The following is a 27,915-nucleotide window of genomic DNA, read 5'->3' on the forward strand; positions in this document are numbered from 1 at the left end:
TCATATTGCAATAAATACTATTGAATTTTCTAAGTCTATCCGTTAGAAAATTAATTTGTATTTTGCTGGTTTATTTCTTCTACTTGTTTAAATTCGAACAAATTATTTAATCCATTTAAATACCGAAATAAACACAATACAATGATAACATCTACAGATCATCAACTGAAAGAAAACAAGCACACAAGTGACACTATTATTTTTGGACAAATGTTCCCGGAAAAACCCAATGAGGGAAAACCGATGCAGCTATTCAGAGGGTTATATTATTATGCAGTCTATATAAGTACAACAGGGTGCCTAATCCAGCTCACCCGACAGAGAAAAATACACGACAGCAATACTTATATATCCGGAAACAGGTATTCAGAAAACCTGTCCCACGAAACCCTCTCTGGCACAACTAAAGCTCAGTGCTAGCCCTTCTAGCCTCTGCATCAGCCTCTTGCGTCAATCCCAGGACCCTCTACGTCAACCTTCTAAGGCATTACACGGCCTCTGGGAGCCTTTGTGTCACTCCCTCTGCCCTCTGCATGGATGACACAGTCTCTTTGGGCTTTATGTTGCCTCTGTTGGGCTCTGTGTAGCTTGGACTGACTGTTGCTCTCGCTCTCTCTGCTTCCGTGTTGGTCTCCTAGTATTGTCTCTGCCTCGTACTCATTGCCCTCATTGTTGATCACTGATTCAACTTTGCTTAGCAACCTTGCTCTAGCAAAATGAATGATTGATCGCTGTGGTGTGTTCTCCAACTAACCCTCAAGCCTCTTCCTATACTTTTCTCGTTGGTCCTTCAACGTTCGATATTAAATCTCTGATCAACGGCTAAGATTAGATTTGGCTTGATCCATGACTTTTGGAACCTTCTAACCCGGTTTTATATTAATACTCATTAATATTTTATTTTTCCTAAGTTTAGACTTAGGAACTCCATTAAAAAAATTAATTATTTTAATATCTCCTAGACAGGGTACAATCTGTCCAAACCATTTCTGGGTCTTGGAGATCCCATGTGCTTTAGCCTCTCCACCTATTTTCATGGCTAGGCACCTCCAATGCTACCCTAAATCAACACTCCCTCTTAGCGAAAACTGTGCTCTAATAATACTCCTCACTAAGTATCACATTGATTATCCGGCATCGGTCCCTGTGCTGATGCTAGGCCTCCCCACCCAACATCCTCTGTACTGTTACATCTTGTATTGTTGCCTATGGCCCTACGACTGCCACTGCTCATCCACACAGCAACTCCCTCTGCATCTGTGTTGTTGTTGGTCCATCCTCCCAACACTGCATCTGCACTACATCCCCTCTCATCATGTTGCATCGTGTTACTACAGACTGCTACTACACTGCAACTCAGTTACTGAGAAGTAAGTAACTGATCCACCCAATCTTCTAACATCCATGTCAGGGTAGATACACTCCCGATGTTAAAGCTCTCTTTGCCTCTAACAAGTTCTCCCTCTACTGACCTCTGCGTTGCTGCAACAACTCCTTGCATCTCACACCGTTGCACACGTCTTTGTGCCATCCTGCACCGTTGCAACACTCTTGTGCTTCTCGCATTGTTGCAGCTTGTTAGCCTCGCACTGCCCCGGTACTCCTACATTATAGCACTCTTTGTCACTTCATCCGCATCTGTTTCTACCGACATCCGCCAGTCCTGCTACTCCTCTATGGGGCTCCCGTAGCAAGGTATAATCCAAGAGGTTGGGTACCTCAAGGATCCTGCCCCTCATCGCCTGTAGTCCTCCTGACTACAGCTCGATGTCTCCCCACTTCTTCTCAAGTGGCACATGAGCACTCGTGGCACAATCTTCATCCTCCTCAACTTCTTTCTCCGCCCTCGATGTGCTACCTTCGAGTCAGAAGCCTCTCGCTTACTCTTCTTCCTTAGACACTGGTTTGCATAGTGACCCAGTTCCCCACAATGGAAGCACTTGACCTTGGAGAGGTCCTTCTTCCTCTTCTCCCACTCTCCCGCAGATGCTAGAGTCGCATCCTCTTCCTCTTCCTTCTTGATCCTGACCCCTTTGCCGCTACTCCCCGCCTTGGTCAGTGATCTGATCTCTTCTTGACGAAGAGCTGCCCACAGTTCTTCCTAATTCGGAAGACTCGTCCTGCCCAGTATGCTCTAGACAAATGTCTCCCAACCCTCGGAGACTATGCTCAGTGCAGTCCTTACCATCAACTCCTGATCCGGCATGGCACCTATGGAAGTTAGCTGATCACGGAGGAAGACATCCATCTGCTCTCCCTTTTGCATCTGGTATGACCTTTAACTAATTTTCCAAGAGCATCTTCCTCTGCACAGAAGTATGCTAGTACAATGTCTTCGAAGTGTCCCACATCCCCTTTGTTGTTTCCTTCTCGACAATATGTGGTACCACATGATCCTTGACCCCATCAAGGATGATGCACTTTGCCTTAGCCATTACCTCCTCGTACCTTTTATTAGCTACCAAGTTAACTGGGATAGCCATCACTCTCAAGGCAAAGCCCTTGATGCGATGTCTATCTATAATGGACAAGATCCTAGCTCTCCAGACCACAAAGTTGGATGCTCCGTCCAGCTTGTCCTGATCTTTCAGCCCATTCACGATCATCTCGCTGCTCTTCTGTCGACTCCTCTGAGTCTTTCTACTTCCTTCCTAGAAGTCCTCTATTCGACTCCTGTTGAGTCTCTCTACTTCTCGTCTGGAAGTTCTCTTCTGGACTCCCTCTAAGTCCTAATTTCCCTCCTAGAAATCCTTCTGCCAACATCAAGTTGCCCCTCTCCGATCGTTTGTGCAACTGCAACACTGATCTGAATTCCTTGGCTAGAAATCTGCCTCGGCAACAACTCCCTCTACCTTGGTTTTGCCCTATTAAGTATTGTTCTGACCACAGTACCCCACCAGCTTCACTCTCGCAAACTACCCATAACCTCTTATGCCCCAGCAGCTTAAGGATTGAGCCACTTGGCTCTGCGCAATCTTGGCACTGGCAAATCAACTCCCTCAGCCAACTGCATTAGCCCTCTTGGCCTCTGCGTGAGCCTAATTCTACCTCTCTCAGCCTCTGCGCCGGCCTCCACTGGCCCAGCCTAATGACACAGTCCCTCTGCATCACTCCTTCCTTTGTCGCCTTCTACAAGGATCAACTACTGTCACTCGAGATAGTTGATTCTGTTGCAAATGCTCTGTGCTGTTAATGCCTTTAGTTCTCCTGTGATCTGCAACCTGGCTCTGATACCATGTTGAATTTTCTAAGTCTATCCGTTAGACAATTAATCTGTATTCTGTTGGTTTAACTTGTTTAAATTCGAACAAGTTATTTAATATATTTAAATACTGAAATAAACACAATACGGTCACAACATCTACAGATCATCAACTGAAAGAAAACAAACACACAAGTGACACCGTTGTTTTTGGACAAATGTCCCCGAAAAAACTCAATGCGGGAAAACCAGTGCAGCTATTCAGAGGGTTGTATTATTATGCAGTCTATTTGAGTACAAGAAGGTGCCTAATCTGGCTCACCCGACAAAGAAAAATACATGGTAGCAATAACTCTATATTCGAAACAGGTATTCAAAAAACTTGTCCCACAAAATCCTCTTCAGCATAACTGAAGCTTAGCACTAGCCCTTCTGGCCTCTGGCCTCTACCTCCTGCTGACCTGCATCAGCCCCAAGACCCTTTGTGTTAGCCGTCTGAGGCACTGCGCATTCTCTACGATCCTCTGCATCACTCCCTCTGCCCTTTGTGTGGATGACGCAGTCTCCCTGGGCTTTGCTCTACCTCTACTGGGCTCTGCGTAGCTTGGACTGACTGCTGCTCTCGCTCTCTTTACTTCTGTGCTGGTCTCACAGTAGTCTCTGCCTTTCTGCCTCGTACTCATTGTCTCTCGCTACTGATCACTTATTCAACTTTGCTTAGCAACCCCGCTCTATCAAAATGAATGACTGATCACTCTGGTGTGTTCTCCAACTGATCCTCAAGCCTCTTCTTATATTTTTCTCGTTGGTCCTTCAACAGCGGAGATTAAATCTCTAATCAATGGCTAAGATTAGATTTGGCTTGATCCATGACCTTTGGAACCTTCTAACCCAGTTTTTATGTTAATACCCATTAATATTTTATTTTTCCTAAGTTTAGACTTAAGAACCCCATTAAAAATATTAATTATTTAATATCTCTCAAACCGGGTACAATCTTTCCAAACCATTTCTGGGTCTTGGAGATCTCATGTGCTTTAGCCTCTCCACCAATTTTCATGGCTAAAGCACATCCGATGCTACCCCAAATCAACAAATATTGCATGTCATAAGCTAAAGGGGGTGAACAAACTAAGTAGCTTGCAGAGTAATCAATGCTTACTTGTTCTCTCATTGTATTTGCATAAGAAATGAAAAGTTAATTATGCTGGCAAAGACCAGTGCTCCAAAATAAAGAAACACACTTTTTTCCCAGATATTCAAATGCCAATAGCCTTTTCTAAAAGAAAACTTGTTTTAAAAAACACAACCCCAAACTTCATGCACAATTACATAGCACCTTGTTTCTAATGTTAAAGGGCACAAAAAATATTAAATCGGCACAAAAGAGAGTATAGTTCACTACCCTGCAAGTTAGCCTTTTCTAAAAGAAAACTTGTTTTAAAAAACATAATCCCAGACTTCATACACAATTACATAGCACCTTCTTTATAATGTTAAAGGGCACAAAAAAATATTAAATCGGCACAAATATGGTAAACGGACTCCAAAAGCAACATTAAGTTATAATATGGTGAAATATGGAAAATGGAATAAACTAATACGGACTCCAAATAGCAAGAAGAATATGGAATATCCAATAAACTTACGAAGAAACATTTCAACGACTTGCTCTTGATATGCTTCCCAAATATATTTAAAAAGCCAACGTGAGACCTGATATATTCATTTTCAATATGTTAAAGGAGCATTGAACTTGAGCTGCAAGAAAGAAACGGATACTTTTGGCCCATTCATTATTCGAACAATGGAGTGATATGATGCCATCAAACTTTCCAATGATTCTAACCAGGTATTCCTCTTTTACCATTCACATTGAAGAAAAGTGAGAAGAGACATTTACATTACAACTCTGAATAATGAGCCCAATTTTATTGATTTTTCCAATATAACAATATCACAACCTATATTTGGCCAGGGAACTTTCAATGCACAAAGCTCAGCTGCAAAATCCTGCTGCAATTAATAATGAATATGTAGAAAATGAAAATTATGAAGGAATAAATGGATTAGAGTACATATTAGAATATATAGAACAGGACTCTGAAACTATGAAGAGACGTGTGGTTATTCATGGGTAAGAAGATCATTCAACAATGGACGATCCAATTCAAGCCCTCCACCAAAATCTATCTCATTCCCCCGATATCTGTTGTGAGAGACAAGGAAAAACACAGTTAATTATCCACATCATGAAAGAAACTGTAGGAAATGCATATCAATACTGCATCTTATCAGACATCTAGCAATGATTTGTCCATATCTAAGCATTAGGAGCTAGACATGGACCTCTCAGTTTAATAATGTCATCATCAAATAGCAATACCTTGCATACATTGTTTGTGTGCGTTCAATTTGTCATGCCTTATGCTTGTTGAAGTATAGATGGATATGGCCATAAATTATATCCTGGGACCTGAACTATTGATTGAATAATTGTAGATTTGTGACTAGAGAACAAAAATGAATATGAAAAATTCATCACTACCAATGAATGTTTCAGACACATGCGTGTATAGGTCATTTTAACTAGTTCAAAGCCTTCTATCTAATATGTTTATCATGCTGAGATTTTCTCATGGTTCGTCAATCACTTGATGCTCAAATTAACCATTGAAGTCTCGCTTAAAGGAACTATTCTAAGGGTATAAACTCTAACGTAGCCACATCTTTTTGACCATAAACTAGTCAAAATGAATTATGGTTGGTCAACCTTTTATATGTAGTTAAATGCGGCTAAACATTCTACGAATTTGAATGTTTCCAGTGTATCCACAACAGAATCCAGCCTTTGACAATAAAGTAGTCAAAATGAATTATGGTTGTTCAACATTTTATATGGAGTTAAATGCAACTAAACGTTCTGTTAATTTTGATGTTTCTCCTATGTCCTCATCAGAATCCAACCATGCAATCTTTGCCAAAAATGCTATTTTGGATTTGATAAAATTGTTGGTTTTAATGCAGAAATGGATTTGGCACCTTCAAATAACCCTATTGCTATCAGATTGTGCAATGTTAATGTTATCACAAAATCTAGCACCTTAGTGCAAACTCTTCACAAGGTGTCAAGATTTACCAGAACATCAAAAGCGTTGCCATTGTCAATGTTACCCACCAAAATTGGTAACCCTATAGGAGAAAACTTTTCTCCTATTCTTGGCAGCAAGTCGGTCAGCCATGCAGCATGCAGCCCCTAACAACTGCCACTAGTTGATGATGACATGCCATTATAGCTCTGCCACTTGCATCAGCCATATGCTTCTCACCCATTCGGCATGATCACATGGACGAAGGTGGACTTCCTCTCAAAAGGTACTTTAATAATTTTGCAATCGGGTGTTTATACTTGTTTGTATTTGGGCATTTGATATAGATTATGGGGTGATATGCTGGTTGCAATATACTCGACCTCTGCAGTGCTGAGTGCAACAGCTGTCTGCTTCCTGCTCATCCAATAAATCATAGCAAAGCCCAAACTGAAGCAACCTCCGGATGTACTCTTTTTGTCTTTTGCACTCCCTGCCCAATCAGAATTTGTATATCCCTGCAGCTATATATCACTGTTTGAGACATATCTCAAACCGTCATTAACTATACCACATAGCTATTTCAATACATGCTTTGCTGCAATCCAAAGCTATGTCTTGGTTCCACTTGGAACTATCTCAAAGTGTTCACTGCAAAGCAAATGTCTGGCTTGGTATTAACCAAATACATCAAGAAGCCAATCAACTTCCGGTACATGGATGAATCTACCAAATCTAACTCAAAGTCTCTCAACTTCCTCAGATTAGTCACCATGGGAGTTGCCATTGATTTATAGTCCATTCCAAACTTCTGGAGGATCTTGATAATATACTTTCCTTTACCTTGGAAGATTTCACTAGGCTTCTACCATACTTCTAGTCCCAAATAGTGGTGCATCAAGCCAAGATCCTTCATATCAAATTCAAAGGCTAACTCCCTCGTACACTAAATAATGAGATGCTCTACACCTGTCAACAATAAGTCATCAACATATAACAATAAAATCATAGGTTCATTTTTCTTAACCTTGATATGTAGGTTTGGATTAGCATAACTTTTGGAGAAACCAGTTCTTGTCAGGTAGCCATCAAATTTAAGAGTGCCAGACTCTAGGTGTTTGCTTAAGTCCATACAAGGCTTTCTTCAATCTGCAAACAAGAGACTCCTTCCCATGAACCTCAAAACTGTGAGGTTGTTCTATGTAAACTTCTTCCTCATCACACCATTCAGGAAAGTAGTCTTTACATCCCCATCTGATGTAAATACCAACCCATAGAAGAAGCAATAAAAATAATAGATTTAATAGTTATGTAGCTAGCAACTGGAGCAGAAGTCTCATCGTAATCTTCCCCCTCTTTCTAAGAGAATTCTCTAGCCACAAATCTCACCTTGTACTTGTCAATATTGCCATTCACTGCATGTTTAATCTTGTTTATCCACTTGGAGGTCACCACTGACTTCCCTTCAGGTCTTGGCACAATCTCCCATACATAATTCTTCATAATAGATTGATATTCTTCCATCATAGCATCCTTCCAAACTTGTTGGCTAGCTGCCTCCTCATAGTTGGAAGGTTCATAATCAATGAGATTAGTCATCAGTGCTGCATATCCAAAATACTTCTTAGGTCTCTTGCTTTCCTTGAAGGCGCCACGTGGAGTTGCATGTCCTTCTGCTTCCTGCAAGGTAGAACTAAGCCAAGTTGGCCTCTTCTTGATTTCAGTAACAACAACTGGATCCATTGGTCAAATAGGCCCCTCTGCCTCTTTTGGATGATCTACGAGATGTCAACAGAAACACACAGATTACACGTTAATCACACATCTATCCCTATTAATTTGAAACGTAACATTAATTCATGAGATTATTCCCGTCTAATTAGGCATCTGCCAACTAAAGAGGTCAATCGTTCTTAAATCAAGAGTCCTATTGTTGATGAATATATTTTCCAAATTAACTAAATGTGAAGAGCATCCAAAACATTGCAACCACCACTTGAGGTTGCCATGGAAATGAAATCCAATCAGCATTTAGTGACCCACAAGTCCTCCAAAGACTAGAAAAATAGTGGGCAATGCAAATATTTTTTCCAAATGGAAGAAACTGAGGGCTCTATACATGTGGGTCAGTGAGGAGCATTAAAAACTCAAGAACTTAATAGAGAGAAATGACGAAATTCCTAACCTAAAAAACCATTATCAAGAGTTGCTCGCACAAACTAAGGAATTAGAAGATGAAAAACAGTTCAATAAGAAATTACAATAGGAAATCAAGATCTCAAAATGAAATTTAACAAGAACTTATCAGAAAAATATGATGAAATTTCTTGCCTAAAAGATGACAGTCAAAAACTACTTACACAAATTAAAAAAGTCCAAGGATAAGAAGTTGTGTAATCAGAAATTACAGCAAGAGAAACAAGATCTAGAGAAGAAAATCAACAAGAACCTATCAAAAAAAAAGATGAAGAAAACTTTCACCTGAGTAACCTTAATCTAAAGTTGCTTGACAAATCAAAAAGTAAGTCAATGTTTCAGAGAATGATGAATAATTTTCAAACCTGAGGGATCATAAATCAAAGCTTACACAAATTAAGAAACTAAAGAATGATAAGCAGTCACTACAAGAAAAGTTAAAGCAACTTACCAATAAGAAAACATTGATCAATAAAGAAACATTGACCGAATCTATTGAACTAGAGAAGTCTTTAGACATCAAAATTCAAGTCACGGAAAAAGGAACCAGCATAGATCTAATCAACATCACAACTCAGAAATGTGAAAATCCAATGGAAGTAAGGATATCTTCAAATGTTTAAATACGAAAAATGGAAAATCCAAGTGCCCTTACTAATAAAAATTCAAAGAGCAACAGAGTAACATCAGTGTATGAAGAAGACATAACACCTATCACCTCCTCGGTTGACCCCAAGGGAAACTTAGAAAAAATACCCATTGTCACCGAAGAGCCCTGCATTTCTCTCGTTATACTAAATCAACTCTAGCCTAGAGGGGAATCCTATGTTTAACTAAACTCAATGTATTGTAGATAAAGTGGCAGCAAAGGAGCTAAAGAAACAAAATTATTTTTAAGATTTTCGTAACTTTCTGAGTGGATGAAAGGGCAGACCAGTGCCTTATTTTGTTTGGCCTATGAAGTTGTGCATTCAACTTCATAGGAAAATTATTTAAGAGATATAGGGGTTGGTTTTGGCTGTAGAATACAAGCCTTTGGCAGACCTAGATTTGGAAAACAAAAAATCACAAGTTGATGGCAAACTTCACATTCAAATAAATCTATGAGTGGCCTTATCAAAAGATAAAAACCATCCACTCACTCACAAAATGACATCTAGAGCATGTGTTTCATCTTCTTAAGACAAAGTAGCAAAGAGGGTCTATGAAAACCTCTTCCAATGTAGCAGGACTACTCCTCTATGGCTCCCAAATCAACTTTGACAATCCAAACCTGCAATACATGTTGAAAATTGGCAGCCCAGGGATGAATTTCCTTAAATAAAATTTCATTTCTGACAATTCTGGAATTACTTTCTAAAAATAGAAAGTCATGTCTAGCATCTCAAGTATGACTTTTTAGAAATAGTTAATCACCTTGTATCAATTGGTAATCAAGTATAGTTGATGGAAAATCACTCAACTTATCATTAATCAATCTTAATAGTTCGATTTTGACTTAATTATCAATATTATCATTATCCTCATGATACTTTGATATTATTATCAAAAAGAAATTCAAGTCACCTTACCTTCATACTTCGCACCCCTCTTCACACTCTATGTTACACTCTCTCTTACTCTTCATTAAAGACTTGGCATGTTCCTCTTACACACTCATTGAAGGCATGTCATAAAAGATTCCTCTTATGCACTCTTTAAATCATATGGTACACTCACTCTTAAATACATAATTTACAAAGGCATGCGTACCTCTCCTTAAATGGCATTTGTTACCCACTCTCCTTAATGGCATGAGTTGATTGGAATGTATCAAGTAAACAACAGGTCCATTGATACATTCCAATCTCCTTATTTCAGCTCCTATAAATGGACCAGCGACTTATCAAAAGTTCGATTGCTACAACTTCCATAAGCATGGCCACTATGCTTGTGATTGTACAAAAAAAATAAGAGCACCAAGATCCAACTACAACAATCGTAGCAACAACTTCAAATCTGATTATAGAAGAAGAAGAGAAGCACCTGCTGCTCGTAAAGAAAACTACCGTTCTTCCAAGACTTCAAGGAACCCAAAGTATGATAATAATGCAGCTAAGACACAACCAGAGTATTTTCTCATTTCTTCTCTTTCTAGTTCCTCTCCTGCAGATTCTTGTGATAGCTAGTTGGTTGATAGTGATGCTTCAAGACACTTTACTGGTTATAAAAAAGTTCTCTCAAATCTGGTTGAGAGGGAGACAGATCTGAAAATTATACTTGGAGATAACTCTACATATCCTATAAAGGGATCTGGTTATGTTTCTTTTCATCTGGATCAAGGTAAAACTATATATCTTCAATAAGTTTTGTATGTACCTGGTTTGAAAAAGAATCTTGTATCTATATTTTCCTTAGAAGATAAAAGAATGAAAGTTGCTTTCATAAATGGAAAAGTTCTCACCTAGCCGATAAGATCTAGCATGAGAGATGCCTTCACTCTGGGATCGAGATTTGAAGGTCTTCATAAATTCAATGGAAGACCAATCCATGTGCCGATTCATGGCAACAATCATCAATGTGAACTTTGGCACCGAAGATTCGCTCATCTGCACTATAAAGCATTGTCTCATGTGAGAAAGATGGTTTTTGGAATGTCGTAAATTAGAGTGGATCATGATGGAGTCTGCCAAGGGTGCACAAGTTGAAAGCATGTAAAGGGACCATTCCCTTCAAGCAAAAGAAAAATCAGTTAGGTACTTCATCTTATATTTTTCGATTTATGTGGACCTATGCCTATAACTTCTCTTGGTGGCTACTTGTATTATATAATCTTTGTGGATTATTGTCTTCGCAAAACATTGATTTTCCTTTTGAAAAACAAAAGTCAAGCATTTAACATGTTCAAAGACTTCAAAGCTCTGGTAGAAAAACAAACTGGAAAGCAGATCAAAATCTTCAGATCTGACAATGGAGGAGAGTTCACTTCAAATGATTTCATTGACTTCTGCAAAGAAGTTGGAATCAGGAAAGAGACCACCGTACCATATAACCCAGAACAAAATGGTGTGGTCGAAAGAAAGAACAGAACTATCATGGAAGCAGTGAAAGCTATGTTGCATGATCAAAAGCTACCAAAGTTTCTATGGGGAGAAGCTGCTAACACTACTGTCTATGTCCAAAATAGATCTCCACACTGAGCCTTAAACAACAAGACTCTTGAAGAAGTCTTCACTGGTGAAAAGCCCGAGGTTGGGTACTTGAGGATCTTTGGTTGCCTTGTCTACTTTCATGTGCCAAAGGAAAAGAGGAACAAGTTGGAAGCTTCAGGTAAGAAAGGTATGTTTGTCGATTATTGTGAAAATTCTAAAACTTACAGAATATACATGCCTAGTCAAAGAACTATAGAGTTTAGCAGGGATGTAACATTTGATCAAGATGCATCTCTTGGAAAGGCAAGGGACACTTCTCCTCCTGCTAATGTTGAAAGTCAGGATGATGCCTTGGATGCTCCAAACGATCCTGAGCCTAAGCCTAATCTTGTGGATGAACCCATGGAGCCCATGGATCCTCCTCCATGTGATCCTCCTGCTAGAAAGAGACCATTATGGCTTCGTGACACTCTACAAGATGTTGATAGACATGTTGCCCCCAGATAAACATTAAGAGAAAGCAAAAAACCATGCTGGTTCCAGGGATATGTTGTAGCCATGAGCAACATTATTCACGCTGAACCGAGCACTTTTGAAGAAGCAATGCAAAATCAAGTATGGAAAGATGCAATGGTCAAAGAATATGAGTCCATCATACATAATGATGTATGGGAAGTATTTTCAAGACCCCAAGGTAACCCTGTTGTGACTTCTAAATGGCTTTTCAAAATTAAACGAGGTGCGAATGAAAGTATTGAAAAATATAAACCTAGATTTGTGGCTAGAGGTTTCTCTCAGAAAGAGGCAATAGACCATAATGAGATTTTTGCACCTATTGCCCGATACACTACAATCCGATCTATTGTGGCTCTCACTGCTAGCCAAGGATGGACTCTTCACCAAATGGATTTGAAATTTGTTTTTATGCATGGCTTCCTCAAGGAAGAAGTATTTGTGGAGTAACCACAAGGCTTTGAAGTACATGACAGGAAAACTCATGTGTAGACTGAAGAAAGCTCTTTGTGGATTAAAGCAAGCCCCAATAGCCTGGTATGCTTGCATTGATAGCTTCTTGATGAAGCATGGTTTAACTAGAAGCAATGTTGATCCAAATCTCTAATTCAAAACGGTTCAAAGTATGCCTTTGATTTTGGTATTATATGTTGAAGACTTATTCTTAACAGGTGGAGAACCTCTTATCCTCCAATGTAAGAGGGAGTTAGTGTTGAAATAGTACCAAGGAGAGGTGTTACTAGGCTTTTATCCCTTTTAGTCTAGTAAGCACATTAATGGACTTTTGTCTCAATGACATTAATGAGTTAAATTAATGTCAAGAGTGGAAAAGGTACTTAGAATTATTGTACCATGTACTTTTCCTAATATTAAAGTCACTTGTATTTTATAAAGTGACTTTATGTGTAAAGTACATAGTTTATTTTTTCTAATATTAAAGTGAGTTGAAAAATCACTTTATGAGAAAAATAGAAAAAGGTGCACAACTTGAAAAATGTACTAGGAGACTTTTATGTGATGGGGCCAATGTATGATGGGGTCATTTGGGAGAAATGATCTCAACCACACATCTTGAGATTTGGAGATTAAATCTCAGCCATTGGATCATAGGTTTAGGGATTCAATTTTTTCCAAGGAGACAAAAGAGGAAAAGGGAGGCTCATTCTTTACTTCACACTTGAGAGTGAGCATGAGGAGAAGACATGAGAGGAGAAACTTCATGCAGGAGGAGAAATTGTAGCAGAGAAAGGAGGGCTCGAATTTCTAGGAGGGAATTGTATATATAGCATGATTTTCAAGGAGACACAAAAATCGAGGAGAAAGGTTGCATGAATTTTGAGGAGAATAACAATGCATAAATCGAGGCACGAAAATCAAGGAGTATACCAACACGAATTTCAAGGAGCAGTGTTGGTCTGGCCCAAAATTCGAGGCACGAATTTCGGGACTATCACCTACAAGCAACATGATTTTCGAGGCAATTTCCAATCATTGTTTGGCACAAATTTCGAGGAGATACAATCAGCGTTTTGCATAGAAAACAAGGCAAACTTCAGTACTATTTTCGAGGAAGATTTTGGGCACAACTTTCGAGGAGCTAGTCTGAGAAAATGCAGAAATTTTGGGCATGAGATTTTGAGAAAATCTGAAAATTGTAGTGGACACAAATTTCCAGAATTTGCATTTAAGGCTACAGCAAAAAAAGGGAGATAAGTACAGTGAATTTTTGTACTTGCTTTATAATTTCTTAAGCAATAAAACCTTCCTATGAAGACCGGATTTCCCCAAGAGGTTGTGGGTTTCTCCGAGGTCAACTTGACGAAAAATAAGTGTCTCATATGTGTGAATGCTTGCCAAAATTATGTGTTAATTTTCCACTGATAGGAAAGTGAAAAATAGTAGAAGTATTATTTAATGTTTGCAATGAATGCATACCAAAATTTATATCAGCATGACAAAACATGTGAGTTGGGCCTAAACAAACACATGCAAACTTGTAAACTGGGTTAAGGGCGCAGATCATAAATTTTCTACATGGTATCAGAGCTGAGTTGAGCCAAGTTGAGGTTGAAATCTTCAATTTCAGTCAGTTGATAAAGAGGGCAGCAAGCAGTTAAAGTCTTCGAACAGTGAACCGATACCTTTGAAGCAATTAAGGTTCTAGCTTCCAGATTTGCTCCATTTTGTTGGTTGTGGAATCATGGCTACTAGGTTGAGAGTAGAGGATAGATTGGCAAGGGCTTAAAACTTTGGCCCATGGAAGGAGAGGATTATGCTTTTATTGGAGGAGGTGGAAATATGGGATGTTGTTGAAGCAATTGTGCAAGCACCCACTAATCCAACTCAGTTGGTAGATATAGACTTATGTTTCAGCGTCTTCGAGCTATGGTAGCGCAAACCAGTAGCAGTGAGTTATGTGAGTTGTGGCACAGGAGGATGGACCACTTGCACCATGGAGCTTTCAGGATGTTGAGGGAGATGGTTACAGGGTTGCCTGACTTCAACACAGAGCATCATGATGTGTGCAGGGGGTGTGCTTAGGGAAAGTACACGAAGACACCTTTTCAGAGCAATGACTGCAGAGATGCAGGTATCCTTGATTTGATTCATTCTGACGTATGCGGTCCTATGTCTCATGTTTCATTGCGTGGATATGAGTACTATGTGACATTCATTAGGATGACCTGGATTTACTTTCTGCGACCAATGATGAGGTCTTCTAGAGATCCCAAGAGTTTAAGGCTCTTGTGGAGAACCAGACAGGGAGGCAAATTGGGGTGTTGAGATCAGACAATGGGGGTGAGTACACTTTTGCGGAGATGAGGGATTTTTGTGGGAGTGTTGGCATCAAGAGGGAGCCCATTCTACCTTACAACCCTCAACAGAATGGGGTGGCAGAGATGAAGAACAAGACCATTGAGTCTGCAGCTAGAGCGATGTTGCATGATCAGAGTTTACCTTTCTTCTTGTGGGTCGAGGCGTGTAACACTGTTGTTTATTTGCAGAACAGGAGCCCACATAGAGTCTTGGGGAGCAAGACTCCTGAGGAGGTGTATACCAGCAAGAAGCCAGAAGTTGGGCACATTAGGATATTTGGATGCCTTACATATTCACACATCCCTGAGGTAAAGAGGATGAAGTTGGAACCCACAGCAAAGAGGGGTATCCTAGTGGGTTATAGTGAGACCAGTAGAGCCTACTGCATATATCTTCCTGCACAGAGGCAGATTGTCTTGAGGAGGGATGTGACATTTGAGGAGGAGATGGCCTTGAGGAGGCCTCGGGAGTTTAATCAGGTGGAGCAGTAGGCTCCTCAACAGGGGGGCACATTACAAGTTTCAGGTGCATCAAGTGGTACATCAAGATCAGGGGGTTCACCTTCTTCAGGCGTGACAAGTTCATAGAATACAGAATCACATGGTGCAAGTTCATCAGGCACCGTATCTCAAAGTTCAAGATCTCCATTGGTTATTTCAGAGCCTTCCTCGCCAAGAGGAGAGGCACTAGTTGAGGATTTTCCCATACCACCACAGGAGACTACTGTAGGGAAGAGGAAACCAAGATGGCTTCAGGAGACCCTGAAGGAGGCTCAGGAGGCAGTGGGGAGACCCAAGTTGTCAGTGAGGGAGAGTAGACTACCAGAGAGGTTAAGTGGCTTTGAGGCAGCTGTTGTGGAGACAGAGCCAGCTAGTTTTGAGGAGGCCGCTAGATAGCAGATCTAGAGGGATGCCATGGTGGAGGAGTATGCCTCTATCATGAAGAATGATGTCTGGGAGGTAGTGCCACGTCCTGATGGGAAGTCAGTGATGACTTCCAAGTGGCTCTACAAGATCAAACATGCTGCGGATGGCAACGTGGAGAAGTTCAAAGCTCGGTTTGTGGCGCAGGGGTTCTCACAGGTAGAGGGAGTTGACTATGAGGAGACCTTTGCATTGATTGCTTGCTATACTTCCATTAGAGCAATGATATCTATAGTAGCTGAGATGGGTTGGAGGATTCACCAGATGGATGTGAAGACCACCTTTCTCAATGGTGTTATACAGGAGGGGGTGTACATTAAGCAACCTGAGGGCTTTGAGTTACATGGGACGGAGTTTCATTTATGTAAGCTGAAAAAAGCCTTGTATGGACTGAAGTAGGCATCGAGGGAATGGTACGAGAGGATAGATGCCTACTTGTAGCAAATGGGTTTCTAGAAGAGTGATGCAGATTCAAACCTATACTTTATCTTGTAGAAAAGTGAAACTAGGTTCAGTCTTCATAATGACATGTAATTGTGATTTTATGTAATTGATGAAAAGAATAAAATAAAATTATTATTGTAATGTTTGTCTCATGGGTTTCCTGAGCAAGGAAATTTATTTTAGTAATGGCTCCCATTGTGAGCCTTTAGGTTTTATCATCTAGTCATAAAAGTCAAATTGAGTCAATGTGTTAAAATTGGCAACTAGGGCCAAACTCCATGTGGGTCATCTTATTAATGGAGGCTGATATTTTTCTTGGATCCCTCTCATCGAGAGGTGTAGGATTGATCTAAAGATCATCCAATTCCGATAAGTATTCATGGAAATGTGAATTTATTTGTGTTATGGGACAATTCGTCAAGGTCGGCCAGCAACCAAATAAACCCCACTTGTGCTCAACGTTTTAGTATAAATAGACGTGGCCTTCAAGTCATTTCAACACACTTGGGATCTCTTCCTCTCTACTTGTCTTTGGTTTTTGGTAGGAGGAGAGATCCTAAGGGATAACGCTGCCCTAATCCAAAGGGCAGAAGCCAAAACTGCGAGAACTATCGGGAACTACCGGGAACTGCCGGAACTTTCGGGAACTGCCGGAACAACCGGGATTGTCGGGACTGTTGGGACTACTAGAATTGCCGGGAACTACTGCCGGGAACTACTGCCGGAACTGTCGGGACTGCCAGGACTGCCGAAACTGTCGAGACTGCCGGGACACTCGGGAACTACTACCAAAACTGCCGAAACTATCGAGAACTGTCGAAGCTGTTGGGAACTACCCTGGAACTGCCCGAACTACCGAGAACTGTCGAGAAAAGCCCGGAACTACCGGAATAGCCAGAACAACCGAAACTGTCGAAATAGCCAGAACAGCTAGAACTAACGGAATAGCCAAAACAATCGAACTGCCGGAATTTTTGGGAATTGCCAGAACAGCCGGAACTCCTATCGAAACAGCCGAAACTGCCAAAACAGTCGGGACGGTCGGAACTGCCAGGAACTGTCGGGACAGCTGGGACAGTCGGGAACTGTCGGTACTGCAGGGAACTGCTGCAACTGCCGGAATCGCCCGAACTGCCAGAACTGACGGGAACTGTCGAGAACTGTCGGAAACTGTTGGGAACTACTCGAACTGTCGGGAACAGCCGGAACAGCCGAAACTGCCGGGAACAGCCGAAACTACCGAAAACTGTCAGAGCATCTATCTCCGAAGGAGAGCAGCATGCAAGGGACGGCTAACTAACATTGGGACAGTTGTATGGTACTTAGCAGCAAATACACCAAGCATGCAATGTTACAGCTAGCATGCAAGGGACAGCTAGCATACAATAGCAAGCATGCTAAGGACAACAAGCATGCTAGGGACAACAAGCAAGCAAGGGACAACAAGCAAGCAAGGTGCAGCCAACACATAGGTCAGTATGGCAACATGGTGCAACAATGGCACATAATGCAATATAGTGATGGGTACAGTCATGATTAATGAAGTGTGATGAGGTCCAGCACTATGATGATGAGTGTAGCATGGTGCAGCACGGTGAAGTGCAGCATATGGACGAGATGTAGCACAATGATAGGTGAAGGAGTCACCTTGGAGAATCAGTTGAGGCAGCATGTATTCAACTAATCTCATGTAGAGATGATCGATTCTCTTATCTAGAAAGTCGAAGTGTTGACTTCTGTTGTAAATGTACTATCTCTCTCTCTCTCTCTCTCTCTCTCTCTCTCTCTTTGCTGAACTATTGAAGAACATATAAGAAGAATTGATCAAGGGTTTCCCCACATTGGGGTTTGTCCCTGGCTAGCGCCACATCTTGTGTTCTCTTGTCTTGGCATGTCTTCTGCGATTTATGTTTATGTTCTATTTGTAGTTTACTTTAATGCTAATGTGATTGCTAATCTGGAAAAGGTATTTGAGCTAACTATGAAAATTGAAATAAATTGCTCTAAGCATAGAACATACCCAAAATTTACATGGTATCAGGGCTGAGGTGAAGACAAAGCCCAAGCAAGAGTGAAAGAGCAATCACTGAAGACAGTTAGGAAAGGACAAAAGGATCAATGAGTTCCTCATCCCTCTTCAAATTCACCGAGGGTGAAATCGAAGCAGAGAATATTATCAGTATGGCACAGTGGAATATGGCCTACCTAAAGATCACTTCATTGAGAAGACCGGATCTCAGGGTGGAAGGAAAGGCAGATAACTAGTTCGGCCATTATGCAAAGGAGTGTCCGAATGGCAAGGACACATCACTTGATGATGATAACAATCATTCCAGGGACATCTTCAATAGTCAGAGGAGTGACAGCTAATGCAGGTCATCAAGAAAACGGTCGACTCTTCAGAGAAAGCAAGGAACCCCAGGTATGAAGAATCAAATGTTGGTTCTGATAAGATAAAGAAGCGTTATCTTGTATTGGCCCTCTCCTTCATATTCTTTGGGAAAGTGGCTCATTAATTGTAGTGCCCCAAAGCACTTCAACAGATAGAAGGGTGCTCTCACCAATTTGGTAGAGATGGAAACAATCGTGGGATTGTACTTAGAGTTGATGCCACCTATCCCGGAAAGGGTGTAGGAAATGTTACCCCTCAATTGAATGAGGGTAACCCGATTCATTTACAGAATCTCTTTTATGTACCTGATCACAAGAAGAACCTAGTGTCCATTTTGGCAATGGAAGTCAAAGGTTACAGGGCGACATTCATTGATGGAAAGGTACGTGTTTGAAAATAGAATTTTCAAAGATGTTTTTGAGTTCAGGGTTTTATCAAGTTGCAGGAAGTCCATTAGGGACCGTGTCCATTGACACATAGCACTGGAGGTCTATGAGTCAGATGGTGACAGGGATGCCTGAATTCAAAAAGAGCATGAAAGTACATGTCTAAGATGTACCGAAGGAAAATCTTACAAGGGGACCATTCCCCTCATGTAGCAGGTCCATAGGTTTGGAACAACCCAAGGGGTTTGAGATTCATGATCAGAAATCTCACATATGCAAGTGGAAGAAAGCCCTCTATGGCTTGAAGCAAAACTCCACGGGCGTAGTATGAGACGATTGATAGCTGTCAGATGAAGCTGAGATTCACTAAGAGTGAAGCCGATCCAAACCATTGTTTGAAGGTTGTGGATGATAGACCTCTCATACCAGCACCTTATGAGGATGACCTATTTCTGACAGGTGCAGACCCTCTCATTTGCAGAAGTAAGAGGAAGTTGGATTCTGGATGTGGAATGACAAACTGCAAGCCTGTGACTACCTCGAGGATCTTAACTTTCAGAAGTTATATTGTAGTGATGTCGGACTAGATTTGGGAAATGCCTCTGAGTTTCATAAACTCATTCGCGTTGATGTTCTTGGTGAACTTTCATCCGGACATATATTTTGCAGTCAGCATGGTAAGCTCATATTTGGTTGAGCCTCATTGGATTGATGCCAAGAATCTTTTGAGATATCTTTGGGGCACAATCTCTCATGGATTGAGATACACTGCCGGAAATATGAAACTGCATGATTATTCAAATGCTGACTAGGCAAGCAATGTGGAGGATCACTAGAGCACTTCTCAGTGCTGGTTCTCTTTGGATTATGTTTCGATATCACGGATGAGCAAGAAGCAGAAGTCGATTGCTATAAGCATCGCCAAGACCGAATACATAGCTACGAGTATGATCTCGTGTGACGATGCATGGTTGCAGAAGCTCTTAAGTGCGTTGTTTGTACACATGATGAATACCATTGTGATTCTCTGTGACAACCAGAAGGGGGATTCGATTATTGAGGAATCACGTATACGATGATTGCTCCAGCAGATAGACATCAAATACTGCCTTATCTGGGATATGGTAAGTTGATGAGCGAGGAGGCTCCATTGCATTGCGACTGATTTACAGGTCACAGACATTTTGTCAAAGCCCCGGGGAAAGGTCAAATCTGTGACTTTCCCGAGTGACTTGGAGTCATTGAGAGACCTTCTTATAAGGGTCCTGCATGTTGCATGCACTGATCTCTAGGAGCTCTAGGGGGCTTGGGGTACTTACTGGAGCAACATACGACCACAGGGCGACTCACCCTCCCCTGGTGGTGCGCTATGTATAGGATGACAGGTTCAACCTTCCCCTGTGATACCCTGTGGTGACTGTGGAACAGGATGATTAGTTCTCCTGTGGGCCAAGATGATTAGTTCTCCCGTGGCAACTGTGGAACAGGATGATTAGTTCTCCTGTGGGTCGGGATGATTAGTTCTCTCGTGGCAACTGTGAAACAGGATGATTAGTTCTCTTGTGGGCCAAGATGATTAGTTCTCCCGTGGCGACTATGGGGCAGGATCATTCGTTCTCCTGTGAACAGGATGATTAGTTCTCCTATCGAGGCATCCTACCCATGCAGTCTGGGACTCATGGGAAGTACCTCTCATCTGATCAATGAGCAGGGAAATGGGGTTAGGGACCATAGTAGTACTATCAATGGACACATCGTTGTATCTACCGTACTCCCTATGCTAGGATGACCTCCATTGATCTGGGATCAATGAAACTGATTTGGGACCACTATGAGTGGTTTGAGACACTCGCTTGTGATATTGATCTAGGATCAATAGAACTGACTTCGGGTCAGTAAGAGTGATGTGACACACTCTCTTCAGATGAAACTGACTTCGGGTCAGTAGAGAATGGTATGAGACATTCTCGATCAATTCTTCTTCTTCATGGTTCAGCAAAGTAGAGCAGAGCAATGCAAGGCACTAATGGCAGAGATAGTACAGTCAGACATATGGATCAGCGGAAGGAGTTCTCCCCAGTTGAGATGGAGTGTTAAAATTGGCAACTAGGGCCAAACTCCATGTGGGTCATCTTATTAATGGAGGCTGATATTTTTCTTGGATCCCTCTCATCGAGAAGTGTAGGATTGATCTAAAGATCATCAGATTCTGATAAGTATTCATGGAGATATGAATTTATTTGTGTTATGGGACAATTTGTCAAAGTCGGCCAGCAACCAAATAAACCCCACTAGTGCTCAACGTTTTAGTATAAATAGAGGTGGCATTCAAGTCATTTCAACACACTTGGGATCTCTTCCTCTCTACTTGTCTTTGGGTTTTAGTAGGACGAGATATCCTAAGGGATAACGCTGCCCTAATCCAGAGGGCAGAAGCCAGAACTACTGGGAACTGCGGGAACTGTTGGAACTATCGGGAACTGTCGGGAACAGCCGGAACTGCCGTAACTGTCGGGAACTGCCGGAACAACGGAACTACTGTCGAAACTGTCGGAACTACCGGGACAGCCGAAACTATCGGGAACTGCCAGGAACTACTGGAATTGCAGGGAACAGTCGGAACAGCCAGAACTGCTGGAACAACCGGAACTGCCGAGAACTACTTCCTGGACTGTCGGGACTGCTGGGGACTACCGGGACTGTTGGGAATTGCCGAAACTACCAGGAACTACCGGGAACTGCCAGAACTGCCAGGAACTGTCGGAATAGCCGAAACTGCCGGGAACCAATGCCGGAACTACCGGGAACACCTGGGAGCTGTTGGAACTCTCTGAAACTGGTCGAACTGCCGGCAACTGCAGGGAACTGTCGGGAACTGCCGCAACAGCCGGAACAACCGGGAATTGCTGGGAACTGTTGGGAACAGCCAAAACTGCCGGAACTGCTGGGAACTACCAGAACTGCCGGGAACTATCGAAGCATCTGTCTCCGAAGGAGAGCAACATGCAAGGGACAACTAACTAACATTGGGACAGTTGTATGGTACTTCGCAGCAAATACACCAAGCATGCGAGGGATAGCTAGCATGCAACAGCAAGCATGCTAAGGACACCAAGCATGCTAGGGACAACAAGCAAGCAAGGTGCAACCAACACATAGGTCATTATGGCAACATGGTGCAGCAATGGCACATAATGCAATACAGTGATGGGTACAGTGATGATTAATGAAGCGTGATGAGGTCCAACACTGTGATGATGAGTGCAGCATGGTGCATCACGGTGACGTGCAACATATGGACGAGATGTAGCACAATGATAGGTGAAGGAGTCACCTTGGAGAATCAGTTGAAGCAGCATGTCTTCAACTGATCTCATGTAGAGATGATCGATTCTTTTATCTAGAAAGTCAAAGTGTTGACTTCTGTTGTAAATGTACTCTCTCTCTCTCTCTCTCTCTCTCTCTCTACTGAACTATTGAATAACATATAAGAAGAATTGATCAAGGGTTTCTCCACATTGGGGTTTGTCCCTCGCTAGCACCACATCTTGTGTCCTCTTGTCTTGGCATGTCTTCTGCGATTTATGTTTATGTTCTATATGCAGTTTACTCTAATGCTGATGTGATTGCTATTCTGGAAAAGATATTTGAGCTAACTATGAAAATTGAAATAAATTGCGCTAAGCATAGAACATACCCAAAATTTACACAATGTCATGTATGAAGGACCCTTCTTGGGCATGTTACATTTTGTATGAGTCATTAGCTAAGTCACTTAACACGGGGATTCACGACACGTAGAATTCGAGATTCGTGGTGTCGGATTCGGACACGTTGACTCCCCAGAACAGGACACGTAGGATTCGTTATATATTATTTTATTATATATATATATATATATTAAAAATTAGATATTTCTTACACAAATTTTAATTAATGATACAAATTTATTGATTTCAAACATAGATCTTCATCTATAGCTATTAGCATGCATAGTACATACAAAATTCAAATAAATGTCAGTGGTACTAGTCACATAAATGATAAATCTATTAAAAATTTAAATCATGATTCATAATTCATAACTGAAAGACAACTTACAACTACAAGATAGTAAGATAAACACATTGACAACTGTAGTTTTCTCATTAAGTCATCAAATCAAAATGTGTTACATAAGTAGTGTTGGTGCAATGCCAATGGCAAATAGAAATAGAAAATATAAAACAACTACAAGTATACAAGCCTCAAGGCATCAATCAACATCAGAATCAACATCAATGTCCTCATCATCATGGTCCCCACTGCTCTCCTCTGCATCCTCCTCCTCCCCTGTATCCATAGTCGCCTCTGCATCTGCTGGTGTGGAGGATGACCCCTCTAAGTCATCAAATCTAACGGGCTCTAGCACTACATAATTGAGATCCATGTTGGCCCAATGCCAACTCAACACTAGTGTCCAGACCCATATCATCAGGAACAGTGTTACTTGGGAGCGGGAGCGACATTTTCAGAAGCTCCTGGTTTGGTGCTCTTGATTAAATACGAGTTCCATACCCTAATACATGATAACATTCAATGGAAACATTGCAGTCCCCCAATCCTAAAATCCTGAAAAACTGATAAGTCTGCTAGATTTTGAATGAAATCTAAAATTCTACTTTCTCCATATGAAATCCAATGAGGTCGGAACCACTCTCAAACATCCTGAGTTATTTCATGGTAATGTTAAAAATTTAAGTAAAAGGATGAAAATGAAGATTAAGGAGAATGTCACTTTTACTTTAAGAATTTAACATTACCATGAATAGCATATCAATACTAGGGCCTAGACTTGATCATGAAGCTGCCAAAACACTTGCCAAATGAAAACATGCGTGGCTATAATGACCAAATGCGGCCTTTTCATACCCGTGCAGGTCACTTTTTGAGCCTAGTGAGTCCTGGAAATAGGACACGATTCCCAAAATCGTGACACGTAGATGAAAATGGGGACACGACTTAGATTCGACAAGTCAGGAAAGGACACGATGTGTCATTGGATTTGGACACGAGTCAGGGCAGAATCGTGTCGGACACGCTGGATTCGGGATTCGAGGGGCCTCTAGGACGAATCCGGTTATCTAGGTCATTAGATAAGTATAAATAGCCCTCCAAGACAAGCACAAACATCTCCCTTCAAGCCGGTTTACAAAGGAATAATATTCTCTCTCCAAATGACATGTCCGCCTAGTTGGATGACAAGTCGGCTTATTATGAGGCTACAACAACTATAAATAGGGCAACATGTCCACATTTCAAAGCAAAAATTTCGATCAAGGTCTGAAGTTGATAAGACGTGTGAAGGTCATCATTAAGGAGTCCTATAACCAGCGAGAAGGAAAAAAAGGAGCAGCAAAGTCTTTTAGACTTGTTTTGCACTGTTTTTGGGTCAAATAACGTCCACGTGTGCAAAGTAACGAGATTGTTTCTAGTGCAGAAAAAGTTGAATTTATTACAGACCTCTAAGACAACCGAATTCAGGAAGAAGTCAAGACCTTAGTTTTAAAAACCGGCCTAGCTAACCGGTTACCGGTCTAACCGGCCGTTTAGCTAGCCCACTAGTTGGAACCGGAGAAAAAACCCAGTTTAATAGGCTATGTGGCGGAAAATTTGACCTAACTGGTCCAAACCGATCCTAAACCAGCCGGTTACCTGCCATGCCCACCAAGGACCCACAATGCAGCATTTCCAAGGTAGTTTAGGGGCTTTAGAGGGAAATTAAGAGTGCTTTCCCTCCAAAAACACCCTCTCCAAGCTTTTAAGGAACAAAAACAGTTAAATGATCTTGTTTTCGTGCTATACAACCTTCGACTAAGGAGGAACCAAATGATGAACAAAGCACCTGATCTAGATCCCATTGTGTTGGACGATATTGATCTAACATCAGAATGGGTGGAGCAAGACTTATAAGATTTGATTAGATTTTAAACAATTGATACCAGTGCCTTATGGAGTCAATGATCTTACTAGGGAAATTAAGACCAAGTAATTGATTAGAAACTACTGCTCAGATGAATGCTATTTTATATGAATGAAGATCCTAAAACTAATGTGAGATGCAAGAATCTTGGTTAATTTTAGTTAAATGCCTGTTTAAATGTGAACCCTTCAATCTTTTCTGTGTTGAGATTGATTTCGTAGTAATTGGTAAAGAGAAGATCAGGAGAATCACACTAAGGTGTGATTAACGATACCTTTCCTGAAATTCTAACATACCCGGTGCCTCCGGCGCTGCAGAGAATTGTGGCTCTGACGACTACAAGGTCACCGTTTTAAGTACTATTAAAACTGGCTTCTCAAGAAAAGATGGATGGAGATCTATCTGTCTATCAACCAAGCTTATGCTTGGAAGTAAATTTTATCTATGCAAAGTTAACTTATATGCAAATGCACCGGAAGATGAGATGAAGTTAGACTCGAGAATGGGAAAACACTTATGCTGCAAAAGCCCTCAATTACCTAAATGAAATGCTTGCCTTTTTTTTAGATGAAGACTTAGAAAATAAACTCTTGAAGATACTATAGTTAAAACACTAGCTTATTTCAAATCTTCTTGACACAATTTAGCTCAAAGAGAACAAAAACAACTTTGCAATTCGATATCAATGTCAACAAATACTCAAAAAAATACTCAGTTTATGAAACAATGGATATGCATTTTATCACAATTCCATGACAGAGTACTTAATTTTCAGAAATTAATTTTTAGGACAGCAGTAAGAAAAACTTTATGACAACAGCAATATGACAATGAAAACAGTAAGCTATCAATGATATCTTTATGCCAAAAATTTACCGAAATTTTTCCAAACATGCCCACATGAATTATAAAAAATTTTCAATTTGTTGTGATGTGATTTCTGGAATTATATCAGATCTGATATACTTATTACAGCCAGCGATTAAAACATGAAATAAGCCTAATGATGAATGTCCAACTCAAGAAATTAATTCCTTAATGTATTAGACAACTTAGGAACTGATTTTATGCTAACCCACATGAAACTTTTCCACTGTTATATTTTAGACTTCAGAAACAGAATTATTCAAAGATAACAGTGACCCAAAATGTAGATCTAGGCCAAATTCTTGATACACATCAAACATAAATGACTTATTAATGTATTTAGCAATTTTTTAGTTAATTTCAAACTACTTAGATGTATTTTTCACCACTATTAGAAAGGTATATGACTGTTGTAGCAAACAGTGAGGAAAAAGATGGTTTAGAGATCAAACCCTCAGGCCCTAGGCCTTGAAGATCACTTGCCCAAGTTGCCAAAAAAATTTCGATATCTGAAACACAATTTTTTACCAAATTTTTTGCAAAGCCCACCAATGATTAGCTTCAGAAAATCAAATATTCAAATTAGAAATGGAGCAAGGGAATCTAGGGCCAATGAGAGCTAGCACTAGGCCCAATAGAGCTAGTGTTGGGCTAGGAGAAAGCAGATTTGGGCTTAGAAGCCCCAAAACTTGAAACCCTTGTTCTGAAAAAAATTATTTTGCTTCAAATCTTCAGATTTATTGCAAAATCTTTAATGGCTGGCCTTGTAAAAAGATTTGGGATAACATATTGCCCTCCAGGGCCTAGATCTATCTCAAAACCCCAGATCTGCTTGAAAAATCTCAGATCTGAAGATTTAATTGGCTAATTTCTCAGATCTATTCCTGCAAACAATATTTGAGCCCAGATCTTGCCCTCCAGGGTCTAGATCTAGCTCAGGTTTAAAGATTTTCTTGGTTGATTTCTTATATCTATTCCTACACACAATCTTTGAGCCCAGATCTTGCCCTCCAGGGTTTAGATCTAGGTCAAATTTGAAGATTTTCTTGGCTGATTTCATAGATCTATTCCTGCACAAGTGAAAAGAGAAAAACCCAATACCCAATATGTACAAAAATAGAGAAAATCCAAAAACCCCAATTGTTAAAATTCAAAATTATGTTACAAAATTTCAAATCTACACAAGTAAATAACAGATCTACACAAGTAATTTATAGATCTATACAAAGAATTTACAGATCTATCAGATCTAAGGAGTATGAGTCCAACTCCGCTCCCAGATCTAATAATCTAAGGCTCTTAATAGCCAGATCTATCAAAATTTCCACAAAATATTTAAAAGATTTTGAAATTTTAAAAAGGTACTAGCCCAAAATCACCCTGCAGAAAAAAGATTATCATTAGATAAATCATGAGGCTTATATGAAGTAGGCTCTTCAGAAAATATGTGTTGAGAGTTGGCTGGTCCAACCAAGAACTATCCCCAAACGCTCAATGAGACCCTGAGAGATCTTTTGCAAACACTAGATCAACCATCAAATCAAGTAGAGAAATAGAACAACAATAAAATTTTGAAGAAATAGAGATACCTGCTACTTCAATCAAAATTAAAGTTGTTACCCTAGATCCAACAAACTGAATAAGATACTTGTATTCAGATTATTCTAAGAGAGCTATTGATTGATAGTTTTCGCATAATATTAAGCAGAAATTAAAACAATGTTACCATAAATTCATGAAGAGGAACACTACAACACGTTGAAACCCCAAAGACTTTTGCATTAATTCAAAAAAGTATACAAGAGAGCTTGAGAGCTTAGTACACAATCAAAAGATCGGATCCTCTCAACTGACAACTGGCCTCCTATTTAAAGATAAATCTTCCAACGGTTAGTTCGAGTGACCCTTGTCAAAGTAATCTCAACTGTCGATGAGGATCAAAATTTCATTTAATCTCATCTGTCGAAATTTTAATTATCGAGGAAATTTCGAA

General features: G+C 40.5%; 1 protein-coding gene across 3 annotated transcripts in view; it reads right to left on the reverse strand.

Annotated features, from left to right (window-relative positions):
- Positions 1-4,842: 4,842 nt before the first annotated feature.
- CLC-D (chloride channel D) overlaps positions 4,843-27,915 on the reverse strand; it is a 386,191-nt gene continuing 363,118 nt past the window's right edge. For all 3 annotated transcript variants that reach the window (XR_016262549.1, XM_089439578.1, XM_089439577.1), the window contains one exon: positions 4,843-5,411. Coding sequence is in view for 2 of the 3 variants with exons in the window: in XM_089439578.1 (XP_089295704.1) it covers positions 5,330-5,411 (82 nt within the window). In the remaining variant the exon portion in view is untranslated. The remainder of the gene's footprint in view (positions 5,412-27,915) is intronic.

Source organism: Pinus tabuliformis, chromosome 9 (genome assembly GCF_031772625.1).
Source record: "Pinus tabuliformis cultivar Carrire ecotype Pingquan chromosome 9, CPIR1, whole genome shotgun sequence".
In the NCBI taxonomy this organism is placed as follows: Eukaryota; Viridiplantae; Streptophyta; class Pinopsida; order Pinales; family Pinaceae; genus Pinus; species Pinus tabuliformis.